Source organism: Melopsittacus undulatus, chromosome 8 (assembly GCF_012275295.1).
Source record: "Melopsittacus undulatus isolate bMelUnd1 chromosome 8, bMelUnd1.mat.Z, whole genome shotgun sequence".
NCBI classification, from domain to species: Eukaryota; Metazoa; Chordata; class Aves; order Psittaciformes; family Psittaculidae; genus Melopsittacus; species Melopsittacus undulatus.
The window spans coordinates 35,031,163-35,055,885 of record NC_047534.1 but is presented as its reverse complement, the minus strand read 5'-3'; the positions used below and the strand labels follow the sequence as shown (position 1 = coordinate 35,055,885).

Here is a 24,723-nt window from a genome sequence, read left to right as displayed (position 1 = left end):
CTTTATCAACTGTGATTTGAAATTAGATCAACTAGGATGTTGTGAAGATGCTGGAGTAATTCAGTTTTGATGTACAGATTCCTGATGCTTTGGGATTTAAATGCGGCTTACAGTGTTCCCTGGGAAATTTCTGTACTTGTTTGCCAAGAAGAGTCCTGAGGATTTTCTGAAGTCATCTTGTACTGTGTTGTTTCCTTTTAACAGCAGATTGGAGAGCTTCCCCCATTTTTAGTGTGAGGGAACATTGTGGGTTAGTGATACGTTCTCACAGAATTTTAAGGGAGGGAAGAAATGTGGAAGAAAATTTAAAAAGCTTATTTTTTACATGCAAGAAGTTCAGTGCAAAATGGCTACACATTAGTTAGCCTAAGTGTTGGCTTCCTGTTTCACTTAAAAATTCCTATTTTAAAATTTAAAGACCAAAATAATGTAGTATACACTGTTCTTTACAGTGACAGAAAATTTAAGAGGGTTGTATTAAATTAACAAATAGCTTCTTTAACTCCATCTCTAAAAGCAGCAACCAACTATAAGTTGCCTGAGATGATGATACCAGTAAGCTAAGGTGTCTAGAGTTTTATTTGTGTTTTGGGTTTTGTGTTTTAATTCACTGGGAGGAAATCTTTGTGGAACAAATCCTTCAAAGACCCTAATACCCAACAGTGATAGAAATGGGGATTCCTATTTTTTTTGCAAAATCATGTCTTTGCTCAATGACAATTCAGTAGAAACTCCAGAGTCTTTAATAGTGTCAATAACAAGAAGAATTAAATGTAGTGTGTTCTCAAGTTTTATTTTCCAGGCTACATTGATGTAAAAGAGGCTTTAAAAGTCTAAAATATTACAACTTTCCATGGTAGTGCACTTAAAAAGCTGGAACAGAAGATGTTATTTTAGATTGCTTAATGAAGCAACCTAATGACAATTCCATGAAGGAAATAAAATGTGTTGCGACTGAAGTTTGTCTGCATTTTGGATGCTGGTCAGTAACTGAAGGTACAGGTGGGACTCGTGCATCTAATTCATGCTTGCAACCTGTTGAGCACTTCAACGAGTGATTGCCCCCCTTCTTTTAAATTCTGCTTTCTTATCAATCTAAAATAACTGACAGAATTCTGATATGAGTGTACTCTTTTCTCTAGTTCAGCATCTATCTTTGTGAATCCTGCTTCGTGTGAATGCAGTACTCAAAGAAGTGGGTGGAATCTCCTTGAATAAAGGAAAAGATGGAGGTGCCAACAGTCTGCAGTGAAGATAACGGTACTCATAACTTCTGCATCTCTTTCAAAGAGAAAGATAAATGACAAAAAGTTCTATTCCTTGGTCTCTAACTCTTCTTCCATTAAGTCATGAGAGAGATGAACATGTCTGGAAGTATTACTACTTCATAATTGTAATTATTCTTGATGTTTAGTGGTGGTGTATGTAGTTAATCTGGAGAGTGTCAGGAGAGGATACCTGGCATTTGTTTCTGGCTTACAAAGTCAAGGGTCTCTGCAGCTCTATCAAGAATGACTCATAATAGCAAGAGGGGTCTTTTTTCCTGAAGGATTTTTTCTGTGCTTTTGTCTCTAACATCTTGGTCTACTTGAGCCCAGCTTGATGTAGGAATAGCATTTGAGGGGATAGTTAATACAAGTCATTTCAAAAAGAGGCAACCAGTAATAAGGTAAATATTTTAAGTGTCTCCACTAAAGGTAGGTGGTTCCTGGAGAAAAGAATCCTTTTAAGAAAACTGCTTTGGGAGGTATTTCCCTGTGGAGCACACAATCAGGGTTCACAGAGCTTGATTTTTATAACTGCTTAGATGTCTGCTTTCCAGAAACAGATGGCTCCTGATAATGAGGTGTATTTCCAGGCTTTTTCAGTCTGGATAGGTCTGCCTGATGATTGAGGTGAAAGTCCCATCTGCAGAAACTTAGCAGGCAAATACCTGTATAAATTCATGCAGAAGGAAAATACCTCAGTGAAATTAAAGTTGAAGATAGATCTCACATGAGTATTGGTAACATCAAGGTCTAGAGCTGATACAGTCAACAGTCAATGGCTATAAAAATTGTGCTCAGTAGAGAAATAAAAAGGGCTTTGATGTTTAGGTTAGCTGTAGCAACTAGATGACAGCAGCTGATACTGTTTGCAGTGGAGAGTACTCAGCTATCCTGGGCCTGCTGGGATGAGCTTTAGGAAATTATTATTTTGCCTTTGGCTGATGTACCTTTAGAAGCTCCTGGTCTTGGTTTTATGCCAACATATTTTTTTGTATTACAGTATTACTCATTGAAACATGACAACTTTAACGTAGCAAACAAATATCAAGTCTCCAGTTACACTGGTATTGTATGATTACTTTGGCACTAAAAAGCAGAGAGACAGCTTATGCTTAGCAAAATACACAAGAGCCGAGAACTTGCTTTCCATTGACATGCATTTGGGAGTCAGGCATCCAACTCCTGCGGTCTCTTTAAGAACCCTTATAGCTCGATATATCAGACTTCTAGAATTTGGTAGGGTGTTGTATCACTGCTGTTGTAAGCATTGTTTCTGGGGAAGTGTCACATATCAGAAATGTACCTAGTTTGTACCTAGGCCTGGCTGTTACGTATTACCTATTTATCGCCTCTTAGCTTCTGCCTCTTTGAGATTTTTAGGAAGACACTGGCTTTTTTTGATTTTCCGCTGTATTAGAATACTGTTCCTAACAGATCAAGTGCTACTCCTAATCACGAGAAGGGTTCTTGCCCTTTCTTGGGATGTGTTGTGGGTGTCTGTGACAATGATATGTATTTGGATGGAATTTGTATCCTCATTAGTGACATTCTACAAACTGTCTGCATTTTCCAAGAGTGGAAAAACAGAGGGTCCCTGGCCCAAAGAGTCAATCACCCAGTAGAAAAGCCTATAAAATGGACAGGCAACTTTTTATGTTTACCTCTTCTCAGTATGAGGTACAGTCTTGAACTCAGACTGATATATGTGAGATTCCCTGTGTGTTTTTTCTCACAGGTCAGTTAAGAATTGCTAGTATGGACCTAACCCTGCTGGTTAATAAAATAATAAAACTATGTAATAGAGTTGATAGCAGGAAACAAGCGAGACAAACCAGTGAATTTCTTGGAGATACACACTGAGGAAAGGTGCTTTTCAAAGGCCTGGTCACTGTGTGGCTTTGGTTGGTCTTCTCTTTGCACTGAAGTGTCTTGCGCTTTTCTGTTTCTTGGGCTCAGGTGTATCTCATGTTCTGACTCTAGTGCTACAAGAACTGAGTTTGCTCTGTAAAAGAGATGTCAATGGCGTTGGCATGTTATATGACCTGCTCAGATCTCGCTGGCTGCAAGCACTTTTAAAGGTAAAGTACTCTTCAGCTGTGAAGGCAAAGGCTTCCTAGAGAACAATCTCTGGGCATAGTTACTTTATTTTGCCATATCAGGACAATAAATATTTGGTTACGCTAAGTGCAGGTAGTCCTAACGTTGGTCCTAACATCAGCAGTCAAGGTGAACAAAACCACTTTTGCTTTAAAGAAAAAAAGAATATTCTCTTTCATAATGTCCTGGGCATTCAAGCTCTTCCACTTTATGTGTCCGTACTGGGGCCAGGGAAGCACTGCTCAGCTGTCCTTTCTTATATCTTTGTATGGCTGTACATCCCACTTGTTGGCATGCATGCTTGTGAAATTATATTTTTGCCCTTTGCTCACTCTGAGGTATAGTTAAGATTTTATGTGGTTACAAACATCAGCCAAAACTCTATTATGTCTATGAAGCAGAATCGTGTCCCTAAGACAAATTCTGCCCAAGTTCTGCTTTTTCTGTAACAAGGATTTTGAAAATTTTTACATTTTAAAGAACTAAAACTTGCAGTGGATACGAAATTCCATGAGGCCATTTTAAATACAGCCATTTATTTAGTTTAAATTTACTTTGTTAACCATGCTTGCAACTAGAGGGAGCAAGCTACAGAAATAATGCTATTGTGCTGTGGTCATGTAATGAGCTTTTCTCGTTGGAAAATTCAAAGCTCCAACATAACTGGCTAGCTGGGGAATAATATAGAAAGACAATGAATTACAGGCTCAACTCCAGACACACTGGATGTTGAGGGTTAAGATGCAAGCTCTTTGGACTGGGAAATTCCTAGAAATAGGTGTATGTTGTATTTTTCTATATAATACTGTGAAGATCTCATATCATCATTACATTGTCTTGTCTGTCATGGCATACAATAGATTTATGAATGCCTCCAACAGTATCTTGGAAAAAGACCAGTTCCTGTCACGCTGCAGGCACGCGCATTGAATCGTGAGGTAAGATGGTGCATACAGAGCATATTGCTTTACTTAACTCATATCAAATTAGTCAGATTAGCTGCAAAAAAGTATTCTGGCATTTGTGGTTTTCTCAGGTCTGAGTGCATGATATAAACTTGAAAGATTCCCTCTTTGCACATGTGTCAATCTACCAGTAACTCTTACTGTGCTGAGAAGAGGGGATGAGAAATGTGTACACCCATGCTTGCACTGCATGAACCCTGCCAGTGTGGTGAACACATCAATTGTTTTAACCACTGCCTATGTATTTGAATTGCTATGTACCTGTGTGGTTCAGTGTTATGGCTACAATCAAGCAGTTTGACATGAGGATTTTGAAAAGTTTTTTTTATTTTTTTCTTATCATAATAGCTGATTAATTCTTAAATTTCTGTATTAGTGGGAAAGTTAATGACCAAGTAGAGAAACTGACACCAGTGATGAAATCGATTGAGGTATGGGAGAAAAAAAAAATCAATTAGAGTGCATGACACAGTGCCTGAACTAAATTAAGCCTGTGTGCAAGAAGGAGTGTTGTGCAGCTGTTACTGTATTGTCCAATTCTAAGCAAACTGTATGGATATGCTCAGAGTCACTTAGCCTGGGGGGCTTAGCATTCTCCTCATACATTTTCTTCCAAAGTCAGTTTATATCTTTCTAAATTAATCATTCTCCAGAACCAGTCTCTGTGTGTTCTCTTACATTTATCAGGTGGTAGAGCTACTGCGTGAAGCCCCTCAGTCTGCTGAGATCAAAGAGCTAAGGCGACTGCTGCGTGCTCCACACTTAAAGGCAAGTCCTGCATATGCAAAGAAGTTTGCTTCCAGAGCTGCCTGCTGTGGGAATGGAAACAGATGGCCAGCTGTTCACCAGAATCAACACAGGAGCCAGAAGACGTATAGTTTTCTACTCATGAACTAACCTACTTGTGAAATCAGATGTGGACTCTGTATCTGAAATAACTGCAGTGGGTTGCAATTTATTTAAAGGCTATGTTTTAGAGAGATGCTTCTTTGCACAGTTAAATTCCAAGCGGTTGATGCAGACATACAAAACTAAATTTTCCATTTAATTGCAAAACCTGCATTCTTTACCCTAGAGCTCCAAACAGAAACATTTAATCTTCTATAAGTTTTTCCAGGAGAAGCAGAGAGGAATGGTTCTTTTAAGAACAGTTTGAAAGAAAATGACAACATGTGAAAGAGATCTGTGTTCACATAGGAACTTACTTACCGATCTCCGTTTTCTGACCAGTTACTGTTTAAAGCTGTTCTATTTTATGATCTTTGCTTATGGGTTTATTGGTTGCTTGGTTTGGTTTTGTCACAGGCCTTGCTATCTGCTCATGATACTGTAGCCCAGAAAGATTTTGAACCAACCCTTCCACCACTGCCAGACAACATACCTGACAATGAGGAAGCCATGCGGATTGTCTGCTTAGTGAAGAACAACCAGCCTCTGGTGAGGGAGCCTTCTGATGTCTGACAAATTATTTAAACTCACACAAGCACTTAGAATGGATCACACGCACATTGGTTTCTTTCCAAGAATGTCACAGAGGTTGTGTGCGCTCTTGTCCAGTTCTTACAGAATCACAAGAATCATTGAGGTTAGAAAGGACCTTAGGAGATCATCTAGCCCCGCTCAGTGCCTTGTCTACTCAACACTTGAACATTTGGCAGATGTTTGTCTCATATAATGAAAATGCAAATTAGATTAAGAGCTATTCCCTTGGCCAAAATAGAGAGGGAAGAAAGACTCTGAAAGGTGCTGTAGAAATCATTGGTGTTTCTAAGCGCAAAACATTGCATAGCTTAATCTGTTTTAGGAAAAGTTTGCTGTAACATTTGAGATAGAAAAGGTTTCTTACAGTCAATGTGGCCATCTTATTATGATGAAAGTTGAAGATGTTGAAAGACTTAGTGCTAATAATGATACATTGTCACTAGATCTGTGTGCTATTAAGGAGGCTATATCTTTTAGTGCCTTTTTGTCATTGCAAAGATTAAACTTGTGATGTGAAAGGAAGCTTACTGGGGTTCTTCAGTGATGAGTGCTTTTTTTTCTTGTTTTTTATTTGCCAGGGTGCCACCATAAAACGCCATGAGATAACAGGGGACATAACAGTTGCCCGTGTGATCCACGGTGGGCTAGCAGACAGAAGTGGTATGTGTAATTTGAAACAGTGATACAAACAGTTTAACTTGAAATAAGATCTTTGAAGTAAGATAATAGCTTAGCTTCTGTAATTAGCTTTGCATTATAGAGCAAGATGTGTACATTGGACAGCACTGTAAATAATGACACGCTGCAGCAACTTTGCTTCATTCATTAATTTTCATATGAATGTGTTATTCTTGAGACTAAGTTGAAGTATGAATCCAGTTTCATTGTGTATTCTTGGCACCAGTAGCTGGATACATCAGTCCAGAGACTGATCAGGAATATCCCCAGTTGCAGTGTAGTATTGTCGTGGTTTAAATCAAGTCCACACACAGCTCATTCATTCACTCCCCCCCTTCACTCCCCCCCTTCGCTCCCCCAGCTCCTGGAGAGTTAGGAAGGAGAATCCAAAGAATGTAGCCCCCACGGATTGAGATAAGAACGGTTTAATAGCTAAGGTATAACACAAATCACTACTGCCATTTCTACTACAAATAATGATGATAAAGCCAATAACAAGTGAAGAGAATACAACACCTCACCAGCCACCGACCCATAACTCACCCCACCCTGCCCAACTGAGCACCGAGCGATACCTCCTCCATCCCCCAGAGCTCCAGCCCTTCCGGGTCTCTCCCAGTTACATCCTGGGTATGACGTGCTATGGTATGGAATACCTCTTTGGCTAGCCTGGGTCAGGTGTCCTGTCTCTGCTTCCTCCCGGCTTCCCCTCCTCCCTGGCAGAGCATGAGGCTCAGAAAAGGCCTTGGACAAAACCAAACATTTGAGCAGTAATTCAAAACATACTTGCTATCAGCAACTGTTCTCAGCCCGAAAGTCAAAACACAGCACTGCACCAGCTACCAAGAAGGAGAAAAATGACTGCTACTGCTCAAACCAGCAGCTCATTCCCTAATGGATAAATGGAAAACATGAGTAGTCTGTGATTCTGTAAGATAATGGGCCTTAAGGAATACATAGTAATACTTTTGGCACTAGTCTACTAAATACTTTGGCAGTATTAGTTGCTAAGCAATCTCTCAAGCAGTTTCCTTGGAAGTGTTACTACTTTGTCATCCTAGATTTGAATGTGTTCTATGTTCCTTGGGAAATTTTATGTAACTAAAATGTAAAACACCAGAAGTAAAATTGAACTATAATCATTCTAAAATAGCTCTTTTTAGCTATTGCCTAAGCAATAGCTGATTTGAGTTCCTAGTTTGATTAATGTTTTAATTGAGCTGAAGGTAAATATAAAAGTAAATAATGTTGTGAAGACTTTGGGGAGGGCAGAGAGGAGTCCTGAAGCTTCCCAGTGCACCTAGAAATTTTAAGGGTCTGATTCCAAGTCTTATAGTCAATATAATGGGGGTAGCTGGAATAGGTCTAGAGGTTACTTTGGAAAATTGAGGTATACTAAAATGTTGATGCTACTTTTGAGGCAGTTTATCCATAGGTTGTAAACATGTTGTATGAGAGAGGTGGAAGGAAATAAGAAAACTGAAGCATGCAAGCTCCTTACGACCCACAGGAGCCTGCAGTCCTATCCAGGGACAATGTAGCTTAAATCCAGAATACCTTCCTGCCTACCTGGTGTACAGGAACTTATAATGCTGACTTCCAAACCTGTGGTACATCTGTTTGTTCCTGCTGTGCCTACCCAAGATAATCCATGCTGTGATAAAACTGCTGCTGCTTTCATCCTTGTTTTCACTGTAGGGTTGCTGTATGCTGGAGACAAACTGGTGGAAGTAAACGGAGTTCCTGTTGAGGGACTTGAGCCTGAGCAAGTTATCAATATTCTGGTATTGAATCTTTTTTGGAATCTTTTTTTTCTACTTTGTACCTTAACTGTATGCTGTTTCTTTTGCACACATGTGCTCTTAGAGGAGAAAGTCTGAAATTTGTAACAGAAAATTCAGATTGTTTCCTTACTGTGGACAAAGTTCACAACTACTTATTAGAATTAGAATACAGGACACCAGATTTATATCTAACCCTTGTTTTGGTTTGTGAATGTGACCATTCTCCCTGCAGCTTCTGGGAAAAATACCGATTTATTCAGACTTCACTGATTCATATTTTTTTCTAGAAGCTCCACCCACTTAATATTTCACAAGAAAGTAGTGGAAAGGTGCTGCTCTTATAAGAGTCCACATTATAAAATGCACTGAAACAGAGTAAATGAGCTTGCAAGCTACATCACTTACATTGCAAAAAAAGGGCAGTGGTAATTACTGTTGTCAAAAGTCACATGAAGTCTGTTGAGCTGTCACTGTTACTGATCATTTTGCTCATGACCATTGAGGGCTTTTCACTGTGAAGTGTTAGTGCCAGTCAGTAAGGTATTGCTCTATGTAATCATTATCAAATCTATGTGTTCTTTCCTTGGTTGTACTATTTCCAGGCATAAGAAATACAAACTCTACTGGAATATTTAACTTTTTTCTTTCCCCCCCTTTACATCAATTGTCTAATCAGATCCTACTGCTAATTTAAATTAGATTTCAGTAGAAAAATTTAATATGAATTGACATTTAGATTAATATTAAATTATTTATAATAAAAATATATCTCATTGAATTAAAAATATTTAGTGAGATACTGAAGTGTCATTATTGAGTTTCCTTTGAAAAAACAGTGTTGTCACATAGACTCTGTCTACCTAAATTCTATTTGTAATATGGACGTTATAGTAACTACAAAGCCATGCTGTGTTAAGCTCATGTTGCCAATGTTTGGTTATTTGTACTGAATACTAGTCATGTTTTACTCCTTTTCTAATCATTTAGGCCTTGTCTCAGGGGACAATTATGTTCAAATTAATTCCTGTTTCTGACCGGCCCGTCAGCAACCAAACAACAGTAAGAGACATTCTTTTTTCCAGGTTGTTACTGCAGTTACCCCAGTAATGTCTAATGATGTGATACAAAGCAATGGTGTTGAGTAGACGTTTACTGCCGTCTTTGAAGTGTTACTTGCCTTGATGGTAACCTCTCAGCTGGCATCAATGTGCTGTTGCTGAAAAAGTAAAGATAGTAAGCTGAAATGTAGTTGTATTAAAGGTCATGAAGCCATTTTCAGTGTGATTTACAGGTTAAATGTAAATTCTTTTCACAATGTATGAGAATTTTTTCTCCTTTAATGAACAGGCAAGGTTTGGGGTTTAATCTGTTTTTTAAAACATGAATAATCGTGAATTGACATGTCAATATCTGATACTGTGATTATAAAGCTCATGTTCTATCTGTTCTAAATGAGGCTTCCACTCATTCTTGTATAATTTCTTTACCAGCTCTATGTGCGAGCAATGGCAGATTACTGGCCCTTGCAAGATCCTGCCATACCATGTGCTGATGCAGGTTTGCCATTTAAGAAGGGTGAAATACTTCAGATTGTGGACCAGAATGATGTTTTCTGGTGGCAAGCCAGGAAAGTTTCAGATCTCAGTGCCTGTGCTGGACTTATACCCTCAAATCATCTTCTTAAAAGGTAAAGAAGTTGTAATTTTTCTGAGTCCCAGTTTAAAAATTAGCCTGGTATTCAGACTTTGCTACTGAAAGTTTTTTGTAAGTTATTTAGCAGTATGATTCACTGATATCTGACACATATTTCCTCTTCCTCTTCTCTGACTTCTTGCTCTCCTTCCTTTAAGAGTATCTATGTGAGAACAAGCTTTTGAAAGCACCTTATCTTGAACTGATGCCTAAGAAGCTCACAGCAGTTACCTCATCTCTATGCTAGTTGCTAAGACATCTAATGGAAGTGTAGCAGCTTTGGTCAAAACTTAGTGGACTCAATTAAAATAAGGGGGGAAGGGGGTGAGGGAACCTGAAAACAAGCCCACTGAACACACAAAAGAAATATGCTCAAGGAAGAATAGGGGTCCCTTGACTATTATTTTCTGCATAGAGAGACCATTATTTTTATATGACATGCTTTCTGAACTAGAGTACCTAAGCTGCTGTAACATACTTTCAGTATGATACTCTAACCATATGTCCTGTCTGTCCGAAGGAAAATACAAAGCCATGCAATTGTAGATTATAAGCTTCTTTTTGTATTATAAGTAAACCTAGCTGTGGTCCATATAATGAAAGCTGAAATGAAATTAGGTTGTGATTGAGGCTGCAAGAGGCTCTGTGTGGTAACAGAGGCGGTAATGCTACTGTCCATAGCAGTAGCACACTCTTCTACTTCCAGGAGTCTGGACCACAGTATGGTTTATCTTCCTGTCCTTATATATAAACTCAGGATATTCTAAATACTTCTGGGCTGTTGATTTGGAAATTGCCTTTAAATAATTCTGGTAGCATACTGACTTTCTTTCAGGGCTTTGCAGTGGGCTAAACCACTGATAATATTTCCATTCTTGTTGTCTTCTGTCAGCTCAGTATTGATTGATCTTTAAGCAGTGAATTTGAAGGAAGCATAATATGCTTGTGGACTGTTTTGTTTCTTTAACTGCGATAAGTTATTTCTATGCAGGAAGCAACGAGAATTCTGGTGGTCTCAGCCTTTCCAGCCCCATCTCTGTCTCAAATCATCAATGTGTGAGTGACTTGTTACTTGAATGCTAGAGTAGGAAATAAAAGTATTTATTTCCAGGGATACTGAAATAGAAGCTCATACAACCCAGTTTAATTCAAAGATATTGTTTCTGGAGCTGTGTTGTCACCTCAGAAGTGTGTTAACTATCTCCAGGAAAATGAATACTTAATGGTAGTTGCACCTGAAGTACTGATGGTGGAGGTTGTTGTGCCCAGTGTACTTGGGATCTGACTGAGAGAAGTGCTCTCTAAGAGAGACAGTTCTCTCAGAACTGAACGTGAATCTTGAGGTGATGTGTACTGGCCTGGCTTTCCAGGGACACGTTAAAATTTCTTCACTGGAAGGTGCCATGCAATGTTTAGAATGTTTGTTACCAGAACTACTGAGAGAAAGATAGAACTCTTTTCCTTGAGGTGTAAAATAAGCTCTGGTGCCCATGAGTTTATTCATGCTACAGTGCAGAAACACTATCCTCTGCCAACTATAACTTTCTGTAAACATGCCAAATTATTGCCAGAATAACAATGTTCCTCCTGTTTTCTCTCTCCCCATTTTGTTCTATGGTTCTTTATAATAGTATAAGATTAATTCTCTTGTGGTAACTCCCAGATGGAGTGTTTTTCATTGCCTAGGATTCTTCTTGCACTGATTGCTTTGTTCATTAGAGCTGGGTCTCTCTTTCACTGTAATTTTATTGCATTTAACTGCTTCAATGGATATGCTGTGGGCAGTAAGCACTGTGGAAGAAGGTAGGAAATCATCAGTGCTGTCTGGGACAGCACTGCATTCCTGTACCTGGAATCAATATGGCACATGGTTTACAGGCTTCTTCAAAAGTTCTCAGAAACGAGGCAGTACATGCAAATGAAATACAACTTCTTGGCCTTTTTACACTTGAAATAGTAGAAGCTTATGCTGTCTTAAAGTGGAAACTTAAGCTGTGCATTATCTGGTAGGGAGCTGGGAGTTTGGATGGGTTGCTCAGAGGAAGCAAAGACTACATTTCCTCTCTCTCTTTCCCTCTCCCTTTCTCCTCTCCCCTCTCCCTCTCGTCTTCAGCAGCAGACCTGAGCAGTTCTGAGAGAGTTTTTCTTTAAAGGATACATATGGGCAGAATACAGTTGACAGTTGACCTGTAAAACAGCTTCTATTTGGGCCTATCTGGAGGGGCACACAAGAACAGAACACCCAAACAGTGCAGTATTATGAGCCCATGAGACGCCCATGAGACTGCATTTCAGGGATGTGAATTGATGTGATTTGGGGATGGAGAAAGAGCTGAATCAATCTTTTCCTTTTCTTCCTTGTAAAAATCATGATAAAAACAACAAAAAAAATCCTTCCTTGAGTGAAGCAGACTGGAAAGATACGTGCTTTTTAAAGCTACAGGAGAGAAGGAAGGGAGTGGAAAATTGTATTCTGACATAATGCTTAATAAATAGATATTTACAGGGTAAACAACAATAGCCATGTTAAACCTTTTATTACTTCAAAGGAAGAATTCCAGCTAGACATGTTTGCCTCTCTGCTGCAAGCCCTTCAGAGCCCTAGTTTTAGAAGATCCTTTTGCACATCAGTAAGTTGGAGTTAACACTAAAAATACTCAAAGGAGTCTAAAGGTGATCTGAGTTTCAAGTATTTTCTTTCTGATGTCTGAGTTCAGTCTTGTAAGACCTGTAGAGTTTTTTATTCCTCCCTAGTGTTTTTCTGATTCAGATGATTTTTTTCCTTGTGTTGTAGAGGATGACATGCAGATTGATGAGAAGTGTGTGGAAACAGGTAACTGAATTCACTTGAGATTATTCTAATTTGCTTTGAGATAGTAGCTAGTTAAAGCCTCATTTTGTTTCCCTAATAAAAACACTCATTCTCTTAGTGAATTTACTGGTAGAAAATGCTTTTTTTCTTATCCTGAAACCTCATCCTATATTAGTGTATTAAAATGAGCTATTTGCAGTTCTAATGTACAGTCCTTATAGCAAAATGCTGTGCTAAAAGAAGGATCACCCCAAAAAATATCTCCTTGAATGAGGTCTGACCTCTCTGATTCAGGTTTTGGATCGTGGCTGTAATGTTTCTGCAGTTTTTGCCACAGATGATTGTGGTCTTGGAGAGCCCACTCAATTGTCAAGAAACTGATGTTGGGACACTTTTTTTTTCTGAGCAAGGATTTTATGTGTAAATAGAATACATGATGACTGTTAGCTTGGCTTGCTCCCTAAAGCAGCAGAGCTCATTCTTCCTTACCCTGAGGTAATTCAGAAAGCTCTCATGGAGGGATGTGATACTGTAGGACTGGGTGGAGAGAGACCAGACAGTTAATTCAAGTATGGTAAGCTGTGTTTTGCTACCTCAGTGTAGAGGAAACAGAAAAAATATGTATGAGACTGTGATAGGAGCTGGAAATTTAATTTTATTCTGAAACTCTATATTAAGACAGAACTAAATTTTGTTTATTTTATTATCTTTGCAATCTGGATTACTAAACAAGATGAAGAAACTTTTGAGTCTGGTAAGTGCCTCTGACTCACCTCCAGCTTCCTTGCTATTGTTCTGTGAGAAGGGTGCCCACAGACAAGTATCTTAAAAACAAGCAGGTGACAGAAAACAAATTCCATTTTTGCTTTAGAAGCCATTCTGACTTGCAAAGCCATTGTATAAAATTTTGTTGCTGTCCTGGGTTTTAATTTATTTTAAATTATTTATAAATTTAAATTATTTTAAATTATCCTCATGCTCTCTGATTATTTTAAGTAATAAAGTTTTTGTCTTGTTACCCATAAGAGAGTGTTTCTTCTCATGCATCAGTATCAGATCTGTTTATCAAATCCTGATCAGTTGTACTCATGCAAGCTGTGACAGCAGGAGCTGCACTGATGTCAGCAGGTAATTGGATTACGACATCAACTCCTACAGGCACTGAGGATTCAGGTCTCCATTACCCTAAGATAAAGAGGACAGCTGTTCTGGACTCCTGATTTTGTGCACAACTGGCATACAAGAAAGAGAAATGCTTTTATAGGAGGAATGATTCATATATGCCATACAATCAGTGCCTTTTTTTGTTTTAACCAAGCTGTTTGGTTAAAAACCAAATGTGGTTGGTTTGTGTGTGTGGGGGGGGGAAGGTGTTTGGTTGTTCTTTTTGGTTTTGGTTTTTTTTTTAGGGTACAGCTACCTGTTTACAGCATATACAGAGTTCTGCAAAAATAAAGTATTCTAAAATAAATAATTTCCTCACTAAGCTAAATCTACTACTGCTAAACTTCCTGTTTGAGATATTTGGTACCCTGTGGAGAAAATGTCATTCCACCTTACACTTGCTCTTCTCCACAAGGTTCCTACTTGCCAGTCAGATCTTCTCCTCTTACCACATGTGGCTGGTTCTCTTCCACCTCTCAAGCAATGTCGAAAGCTTTTAAGAAAATCAGCAGGTATAGAGGGCAGCCTTTTATTTACAGGCTAGAATGTTTCTGATAACTGCACTTCTGGATTACTCTTGCAACTCCTATTCACTCCTCAGTGCTGAGTCAGCTCTCTGTGTATCCAGTCAGTCAGAGGAACAAAGGTGCAAATGTTTGCTCACCTATATTTTGCTTTAAGCATTAGTTGAATATCTGTGTGATGTATTTTGCAAGTACAATACTGACATAGATACTGTAGCTGAGTCTCTTCTTTGGAAACTGAGAATTCATGCTCTATCAGGCATATTTTAGATTTAAAGCTTACAGTACCTGGTTCCTAAATTTCCTAAATACCTTGGATGATGCTGGTTGATATTTTATTTTTTTTTTAAATCTTTGTATTGAGTGTCTTCTCAAAACTAATTGGTTTATGTCGGTCTCTATTTCAATGTGCAGAGGAGCTTAAAGAAGGTAATAGTAACTTTTCTCTCCCTGTCTTCTGTAAGCAGTAATCTCTTATAATTTATCTGTGCTTATTGCTTGTTCTCTGCAGGCTTCCATACTGCACTCCATGCCATAGAACAGAGAGTAGATAAAGCAAAAATGCTCAGAGTTGGAATGGTGGCTCAGAAGACCTGAAAATAGAAATAATGCAGGCATATGTCAGCTGCACAGTACTCTGAACTCTGCCCTGAACAAGCAGTGTTCTGCCAAGTACTCTTCCTACAGTCATAAACAAGTTGTTAGTACATGTAGAAATATAGGAATAAAACTGCATTTTTAAAGGTGCAAGTAGCAAAGAGTGTAAAGATGTGAAAGAAGAGTAACTAAGATATATCTGATTTTAATATTTGCATGCTCTATGGATAACTATCAACCAAATAATCTGGTGCTAAAAGATGAAACACTTCCTATTTTGCAAATTAATGTTCCTGCCTTGGAACAATTACTACCTTTAAAGCTGTGTCTATGTCTTCTGTATCTTATTGCTTTAACAAGCCCTAAATGGAATAAACAGCTTGGATAATTCCATGCATGATTAGGCAAAAAATAGGAATTCCGTTTGAAATCTAAACACTGCTGATACCAGTTTTTTTTCTGTACTTATTTGTGACCAATTGTCACTATAGATTAGTTTGACTCTTAAATCATTGATTTATTGTGAAATTTGTATTTTTGAGCCTTCTAAGAGAGATCTACTTTTTAAAAAATATACATGTAGAGATTTAGAATGCTCACCTGAATGGTTAAGCCTTCACAAAGAACAGCATGAGAATGGGGACAAAAAGAATTGGAAGCAGGAGATTAGTTTGGGGTGGTGGAGCTCAGATACCACTGATCCAAAGAAGTTTAAAAAGGAATAATAAAATCAGATTTCAATTCTGCCTGAAAGATCTGAGCAGATGCATTCTATTGGTCAGAAAGAGTTATAAGTTATTTCTGATTTTGAGCTACTGGTTTGTTGGTAATTGTAATGTTACAACTAAAGAAATCCTGTAAGCTAGGGGTCACCTGAAAAGCTTAAATTATGTGGAGGTCTTTTTTCTCCAAAACTATTTAAAAAAAAAAATCAAAAAAAGAGTTTCAAATGTAATTTAGAAAATATCAAGATTTTCTAAGTTTTTAATTTTTGTTTTGCAGAAATATTGTTGCTTTGAGTTGGTCATTGGTCCTGTGAAATATTTGAATATTTTACATTATGCAGTATTGTGCCTTTTTTATTATTTCTTTTTTTATTTATTCGATCAGTCATGGTACTTCCATATGCTTGCTGAAACACTGTTTTCCATTTGGGATCATCAGGGATTGTTAGCCATCTAGCTCTTAAGTTTTTACTGTTCTTTATTATTACTATTTCATGGGTATTTGTTCTTTGTATTCTAGAGGAGGAAGAATTTGGTGAATTTGGTCAACGAGTCTTTATTGGTATGCAATGACTAAAGATAAGTAAGATGTCTGGGACTTGACCTAGATTAAGTGGTTGTCTGAAGTTAAGTGCTTTGTTCTTTATTTCATCTAAAACTTTACTGAATTGATTTCTACTCTGCTTTCTAAACTTCAGGAGGTCTCTTTCCTCCTACTAATGCCTGTTCTCTCTGTTTAAGTCTCTCTGTCTGTTAGTTTTCTACTAAGACCTGTCCACCACTATTTTAACTTAACTGGCTATTGAGATTTTCCTTGATTAATTATGCTGTCCCTGAGAATAATTATGGGCTCTTCCATTAGAAAACTAGATCTAAAAGTGAGTTTTTTCAGAGTTGGATGCTGAGGTGAAGCAGAAAACCTATTAATGTTCCTAAACCATAATGGGCTTTAAAATATTTGGATTCATTCTGGAAGCTGGAACAAATGTTGCAGATTTTCTTTAGGGAGTGAACCAGCTACACCATCAAAAAAAGACCTGACCTGTTCCCTTGTTGTGCTTTACGTGGCCAGAAACTTCTCCTTTGGCTTGTTTTGGGGATCCTGTGGAGGGTCTGCAATTCTGGGCTAATTTTCAAGTGATTTTCAGTGAGACCTGACCTCCTCTTCAGCTGTCTTTTCATGCTTAGAAGTTCTACCAAGCTGACATACCAAGTGCAGCAATGAAATCTACTGTCACCCTGCAGAAAGCTCAAAAAAGCAGTATGTTGTGTAGGTTAGAGACACTCTAGACTGAAGAACTAGTTGCCTGCATCTTGGATGTATTTCCAGGACTGATGTCTTTGTCCATTACAGCTGGTTTCCGCAGAAGTATGCGCCTGTGTCGCAGGAAGTCCCGGACCAACCAGCAGTCATGTTACACTCGGTGCCCCAGCAGCTGTTACAGTGCACTTGCAGCTCCATATGAAGAAGTGGTTAGGTACCAGCGGCACCCAGCAGACCGGAACAGACTAATTATACTAGTGGGTAAGAGGTTAATTACTTACCTAAATTTCACAACCTGTAACAGAGGGGAGGAAACCAGCAGTCATGGTCTGACCCACTGAGGTTTCTGCTGCTGATTGCAGTGATTGCAGACTGTGCTGGTAGTTCTCAAAGCAGCATTTCAAGAATGAGTATCTGTAATTTGACTCTGTTATTGATTTTAGAGTTTATTGTATGTATCATCTTCTTTGCTTGAGATGTTTTCAAAAGTCCTTAGAAGAAACCATACAGTTATGAATTATGGTTGATAATGGGTTATATTTGGGAAATAGTTTGGTTTTAGATTCAGCTGGGACTGGTACAGAAATCTGTAACTTACTAGAAAACATGGTTACACGGAGGCAGTTCTACAACCAGTGTTAAATGCATGAATATGGCAGTGGTAAGAAGAATGTTTAAAATTGGAGACTAGAAAAATCTCAGTTATGGGCAGTAGAAAAAGGTAAAAAGATTCTGTGGGAATTCTTAAAGAGCCAAGGCCATGTAGTGAGCAATCCCGATACCCTGAGCCTTGTTACTGTAAAGTAAGAAGATTCTTGGCAGGCATAAACAAGGTCAGTTGTCTTGTTAGGCCTCTGTAATTTTCCACTGAAAATGTGCAGAGAATGACCTCTGCCAAGGTTGTAGTTTCCCACTGTATTTTTAGAGTAAGGTATTTAATTGCAATTATAACAAGTTATAAATATAAGCTTTTTAAACGGTAGTAATCCCTAGACTAACCAATTAGAGCTCAGTATCCAAGGCTGTTACATAAGGGTGTAAGGGTATAAAAGGAGCACTGTATCTGAATAAATTTTGGCAATTATTTGATCATATTGATCGTCTCTGCGTTGTCCGGGACTCCTGCGTCGACAAAGATTCCTTTAATAATGATTGCTATAGGGAATATTGTATTGAGTGGGTTGCAGGCTCTCAAGTAGTGCTTTGTGATAGTGTCTGAAAGGAAGCTGTTGTTCTGCAGTGTTCAGTGATCCTGATAAAGGAAACTGGGTAAAGGCAAATCTGTTGTCTTTTCAAAGTCTGAAAATATTAGACAATAATTTTTTCTTTAAAATAGTGTTGCTGAACTGCATTCTGGGTATGACTGTGCTGCTGGGAAGTGATTTGTACCCTGAATCAATCAAAATACTTCAGTCACTTCTGGTACATTTTGGGAAAATTTACATTACATCTGTGTGCAAGCAATGTGTTATGGAATGAGGGGGGTGTATGCAAAAAGTGCCTCTGTCAATAATCAGTTGCTTTTCAACTTTTCAGGTCCTGCAGGAGTTGGTGTGAACGAGCTAAGGCGAAGGCTTATTGCAAGTAACCCACGAGAGTTTTCAAGTGCCATACCTCGTATGTAATGTTCTTCCTCCTTCCCCTGCTATCTGCTTCAAATGTGATTAGGCAGTGTCACATATCTTTCTCTTGCTGGTGTGTATTCATACACATTTGCTGTATGGCTGTTTTTTCAACTCTGCTGCAAGCCAGAGTAATTTTGTTTTATAAGGGTTAGTTTAAAATACAATCTTTGTCCTTATTTTGGCAAATCAGACATAGGTATTTTCAAATTATAGCTCCTGAAATCCTTACAGTTTTATGTGACAGTAAATTATATGCGTGATTTTGTTTAATATTGCTGTTTGCTTTTCCTAGATTTACAAGTGTTTCTTAGGTATATTGTAAGTTCATAGTGTTTAAGCGGTCAGATATGAGAAAGAAGGAAACAGAAGCTGGTGCTTAATAGGCTTTACAGCTTTCCTTATTAGCCTTGTAGTCTCAATGAGACTTAAACAGCTTAATTTCTGACGTAATAACTGAAACAGTGTCTACCTGTGCTTATTTGGTTCTTGTGATTTGGATAACCAAACAGGAAATGTATGAATCTGAAGCTGTTTGAAAAGCCAGTAATTCTTTTGTGCTTAAGATCCTAGTTACAGGGTAGGTGGAAGTGTAGGAAGATGCGTGGGATGTTTCTGAATCAACTTTAATCAGTTTTACGTCAGAGGAGTAAAAACAGTTGTTCAATCAGTTCCAAGGCAGTTCTAGATTGGTTTGAATCAGATACTTGGATTAAACCACTCTTCCAAGACATACAGATGTACTCTGCTAATTTTCAAGGTTGCCACTGGGCAATCAGTAGAGCAGACAAGGCCTTTGCTCTGGATTAAGAAGTGTAAACAACCCATTTTATTACTGATGAAAGTACGGATTTACACTCAATCATGAAAGTTGTCTCATTTTCATTTATAAAATTACAACAATTTACTTGCAGTTAATTTTATGTGTGTGTTTATCTCCCTTCAGACACAACTCGTGTTCAGAAGAGTTATGAAATGAATGGTCGTGAATATCATTATGTATCAAAGGAAACTTTTGAAAACATGGTGTATAGCCACAGGTAAATAGGAAAGATGAATTACACTTTTGTTGCTTAAAATGTAACATGATCCAGGACAAGGCAGTTTTGTAGTTAGGTTCGAAGTCTGGGCTCTTCCACTTGTACTTACTATATGTTTGGTGTAAATTTAGGTCAAACTACTAGAGACCATTGCTTCAAAAACTGTTCAGTTGCAAATAAGTTCCTCTGCAATTAATCTCAGAACCCTTCTAAAGCAAAGTGGGATCTCCAGTCCTGAATGCATTTGGTGTGCTTGTAAGTTATGAGGTTTGACCCTTCTGGAACCCAGACTGCTTTCTAAAACTGAGTCAGACCTGCTCCTGATATACAACTACATTGCAGAATCCCTGCAGTGATGACATCTGAAGCAGCTGAACTGTAAGGGCTAGACTTTCACAGTGTCTTCTCCTTTCTGTGCATCAGTAAGTCCCCAAAGGCAGACCAGCTCATCTATGCTCCTTAAACTGCATAAAGTGCCTTTGAGATCTTCTGATTTATGAAGTTATTTGTACTATATAAACAGGAATTTTATCATTAGAATCACAACCTCTAAAGAGATAATTTGTAACAAGAAGTAAGAAATTGTAAATTCTTTTACAAGAAGTAAGAAATTCTGTCCCACATGACATCCTTGTCTCTAAAATGGAGAGACATCAATTTGATAGGTGGACCACTCAGTGGATAAAGAACTGGCTGGGTGGCCGCATGCAAAGAGTTGTGGTCAATGGTTCAATGTCTGGCTGGAGACCAGTAACAAGCTGTGTCCCTCAGTCATCGGTGTTGGGACCGGTCTTGTTCAACATCTTTGTCAGTGACATGGACAGTGGGATTGAGTGCGCCTTCAGCAAGTTTGCCGATGACACCAAGCTGTGTGGTTCAGTTGATACACTAGAGGGAAGGAATGCCATCCAGAGGGACATTGACATGCTTGTGAGGTGGGCTGATGCCAACCTCATGAAGTTTAACCATGCCAAGTGCAAGGTCCTACACCTGGGTCAGAGCAATCCCAGGCACAGCTACAGGTTGGGCAATAAGGAAATTCAGAGCAGCCCTGAGGAGAAGGACTTGGGGCTGTTGGTCGATGAGAAAACGAACATGAGCCAGCTTCAGTGTGCACTTGCAGCCCAGAAAGCCAACCGTATCCTGGGCTGCATCAAGATGAGCGTGACCAGCAGGTCAAAGGAGGTGATCCTGCCCCTCTATTCTGCTCTCATGAGACCTCACTTGGAGTATTGTGTGCGGTTCTGGTGTCCTCAACATAAAAAGGACATGGAACTGTTGGAACAAGTCCAGAAGAGGGTCACAAGGATGATGATGGGACCAGAGCACTTCCCATATGAAGACATATGGAAGGCTGCGAAAGTTGGGGCTTTTCAGCCTGGAGAAGAGAACGCTATGTGGAGACCTCATAGCAGCCTTCCAGTATCTGAAGGGGGCCCACAAGGATGCTGGGGAGGGACTCTTCATTAGGGACTGTAGTGATAGGACAAGGGGTAACGGGTTAAAACTTAAACAGGGGAAGTTTAAATTGGATATAAGGAAGAAATTCTTTACTGTGAGGGTGGTGAGGCACTGGAATGGGTTGCCCAGGGAGGTTGTGAATGCTCCGTCCCTGGCAGTATTTAAGGCCAGGTTGGACAGAGCCTTGGGTGACATGGTTTAGTGTGAGGTGCCCCTGCCCATGGCAGGGGGGCTGGAACTGGATGATCTTAAGGTCCTTTCCAACCCTAACTATTCTACAATTCTATAGAATGCATGCTTTCGAGATGTCAGACTGCAGCGATCCTGATTGTTCTTCCCTGCTACACTGGCACAAAAAGGTAGAGGCTGTTCATCAGTGTTTATTATGTTTTATGCTCATTGTCTTGATCACTGGATTACATCTGAAGATTTCACACTTAAATGGAACCTTTTCAAGACTAAAGCACTCTTTCATTTTCCTTCTTTCTTACTATTGTTGCAGAATGCTGGAATATGGGGAGTACAAAGGGTACCTGTATGGTACCAGTATTGATGCAGTGAGAACAGTCCTCGATGAAGGGAAGATCTGTGTCATAGATTTAGAGCCACAAGTGAGTACTAAAGGGGCAGGGAGTTTAGAGTTCCTGTCTCCTGAGAGGAAGAATAATTCTCTGTACATTCTTGAGCTACTGGAACAGTATTAGTTGCTTTGTCTTGTTTTCTCACTTCAGCACATGGTGCTTATTAGTAATAGATTATTCTTTGCATGGGTTTTGAGAGGTGGGTACTAAAGTAGTGCAGATCAGTATAGTTCATTTGTTTCTAAGCAGCTGCATTATCAGGTGGAATGGTACAGAAATGAGTTTTCATACTTCTTAAAGCAAGATGCTTTCCTCCTGCATGGAGCACTAAATGTGTAGTTTTTCCAGAGGTAACTCCCAGTAGTTAAAAACCAGATTTCAGATTAATCTCTAATTTTGTTGATTGTAGAGATCTGTTAATGACAATGTCCAGTCACTCACTGGAGCTGAAAGCATCTCCTATAATGTTCCTGAGCAGAATTAAGTGATTGGAATGCTACAGTTACTTAACAACATCTGGTCCAGGGATTATTAGTGAGGTCATTTTAAAGTAGGTGTACCTGAAAAAGATTACTGCTAGGTCTGGAGATAACAGCATGTTGTAAACAACTGGCTTTTTATGGGAGTGAAACTGAGATGAATGCACTTGAAATACTTCAGCTTCTTTTTACTCTTAATTTGCAGGGCATACAAGTAGCCCGAACCCATGAATTAAAGCCCTACATCATATTCATCAAGCCATCCAGCATAAGCTGCATGAGGCAGACTCGTAAAAATGCCAGGATCATTACAGATTATTATGTGAACATGAAGTTCAAGGTGAGATTTGGGAATAAAAGGGACTGCTTATTATTCTGGGATTCTGTGTTCAGAACATAATATAGTCTACTATGATAATTCTTTAAAAAAAATAGAATGTCTTTTGGATCAAATCTAAGCTATTCTTGTCTTTTCCTGTTTACTTGTTGGGATTTCTTCTCCCTCCAGATATGCTTTTGAATTGGAAGGGTTGTAATTTGTACCTGGGGGATTGAGGCATTTTGCTTCAAAATCTTTTTAAAGTGGAGGCTAGACTTTCTCTTGTTTAGGATGCTGGTTGGCAGAATTCCTTAGGACACATTACTGAAGGACAAAGGGGTCTAGGAAGGCTGGACATTCTTGAATTAAATCCTTTAGGTGCAGGAACAGGCAGTCCCTATGTGCCAAAAATCAAACTACCCTTGGAAGAGTTCAAAAACCGTGTAGATGAGGCCCTCAGTCATATGTTTTAATGGTGGTCTTGGCAGTGATGGGGTAATGGTTGGACTTGATGATCTTTAAAATTCTTTTCTAATCTAGTTGATTCTATGATTTTGTATACTTTTGTTTTGTCTTGTGACAAGATTTGAGTCAACACACATTTACTGTTCGCACTGCAAATCCAGGAATGTACTTCATTCAGTAATTTAATTGGATATCTTCATATAGTTATATGAATGTATTGCTGTTTTACATATGTTTAAGGACACTATCTGTATCAGTTCTATATTAAGTTTTATGGAAAACCCACAAATCCTGCTGGTAGAAAATGCGTTTCTCGTATTTACAACGTGTATTGTCACAGCTGTTTCCATGCAAATCATAACCAAGTTTAGCATCTTAAAATTTTGGAGACCTCAGTCCTCTATATAAACTATATATAGAAATGAATCAGGATTGTTCTGTCAAAGAAACATGAACAATAGGGAAATGAACTAAAATGTGGAATGAGAACACAAGTGTTAGTGGCTTGGCTCTCAAGTTCCTAACATTCTCTGCCAGTGCTCATTAATAGAATAACCTTCTTGGGGCAAATGGAGCATTCTGAGACACAAGGTACCTCCTTGGGAAGGATGTGGTAGTCAGGTCTGTTTCAGAGACTTGGTACAGGCTGTGGCACAGGTGTACATTACCATAGCAAACTGTAAATTAAATGAAGTACACTGGTGCCATCTTTATCATAGAATGGTTTGGGTTGGAAAGGACCTTAAAGATAATCTATTTCCAACCCCCTACCATGGGCAGGGGCACCTTCCACTAGGCTGGATTGCTCAAAGCCCCATCCAACCTCGCCTTGAATATCTATTCACCTTTTGTTTACATAGCTCACATAGTTCTGCAGATGCCATGCAGATACGTTTCTTTACACAACACTAACTGTACACAAAAGTTTTATGGACTTATTCTGTGTCTTGCAGGAAGAAGATTTACAGGAGATGGAAGATTCAGCTAAGAAAATGGAAGCTCAGTTTGGTCAGTTTTTTGACCAAGTGATTGTGAATGATAATTTACAAGAAGCATCTGAGCAACTGCTGTCTGCAGTCCATCGTGCACAGGATGAGCCCCAGTGGGTCCCTGCAATATGGATATGCTCAAACACTCAACCCTAATTCTGAGCAGCAGGCAGCTTCAGAAAGATTACAGCTTATGTTTTACTTCAAGAATAATCCTAATGTCAGGATTGCAAGAATTTATCTTTGTATGCAAGGGATTTGGAAGAGGATTAGGAAAGAAGCTGCTATAGGCGATATAATCATACTATGTTCTGTGTAGCTCTTCAGCTTTTTGTTACAGTTGCATCCACTTTTGTACAAAAAAAGAAATATTGAGTGCTCAATTATAAGAATAAAAAAATTTATTTTGTTGCATGTATCTGCATAATTTACTTGTACATGGCTACAGTAATGTCCTTTCCTTTTTATTATGGCCACTCTGGTATTGTGATAGCCGTACGTCCTGGAAGCCTTACTGACAAACAATACTTGGTCAATATTCAGGCCAGAGCATACTCTTTTTAGCATGCTGTCTTGGAGCAGAGAGTGTTATTTATTAAATTATTGTTTTGTTGTTTATCCTTTTTAAGACAGGAGCCAAATCCTGTGGTCACAAAAAAAAAAAAACTCTAGAAAGCAGTTATTTTCACACTACCTGTAGCTTGTCTTTTCTTTT

The 24,723-nt window shown here is 38.7% G+C and overlaps 1 protein-coding gene across 1 annotated transcript; it reads left to right on the top strand.

Moving 5' to 3' along the window:
• The first annotated feature begins 1,178 nt into the window (after positions 1-1,178).
• Positions 1,179-24,425, top strand: MPP4 (MAGUK p55 scaffold protein 4). The gene is given in 21 exon segments (XM_005144671.3): positions 1,179-1,260; positions 3,225-3,346; positions 4,226-4,303; positions 5,018-5,098; positions 5,636-5,767; positions 6,391-6,472; positions 8,189-8,274; positions 9,262-9,333; positions 9,765-9,961; positions 10,958-11,022; positions 11,752-11,769; positions 12,761-12,799; positions 13,512-13,532; positions 14,881-14,895; positions 16,309-16,350; positions 17,143-17,313; positions 18,589-18,669; positions 19,621-19,714; positions 21,678-21,786; positions 22,441-22,575; positions 23,973-24,425. Coding segments are annotated over 21 exon segments (1,914 nt in total). The 3' UTR covers positions 24,165-24,425.
• The last annotated feature ends 298 nt before the right edge of the window (positions 24,426-24,723 follow it).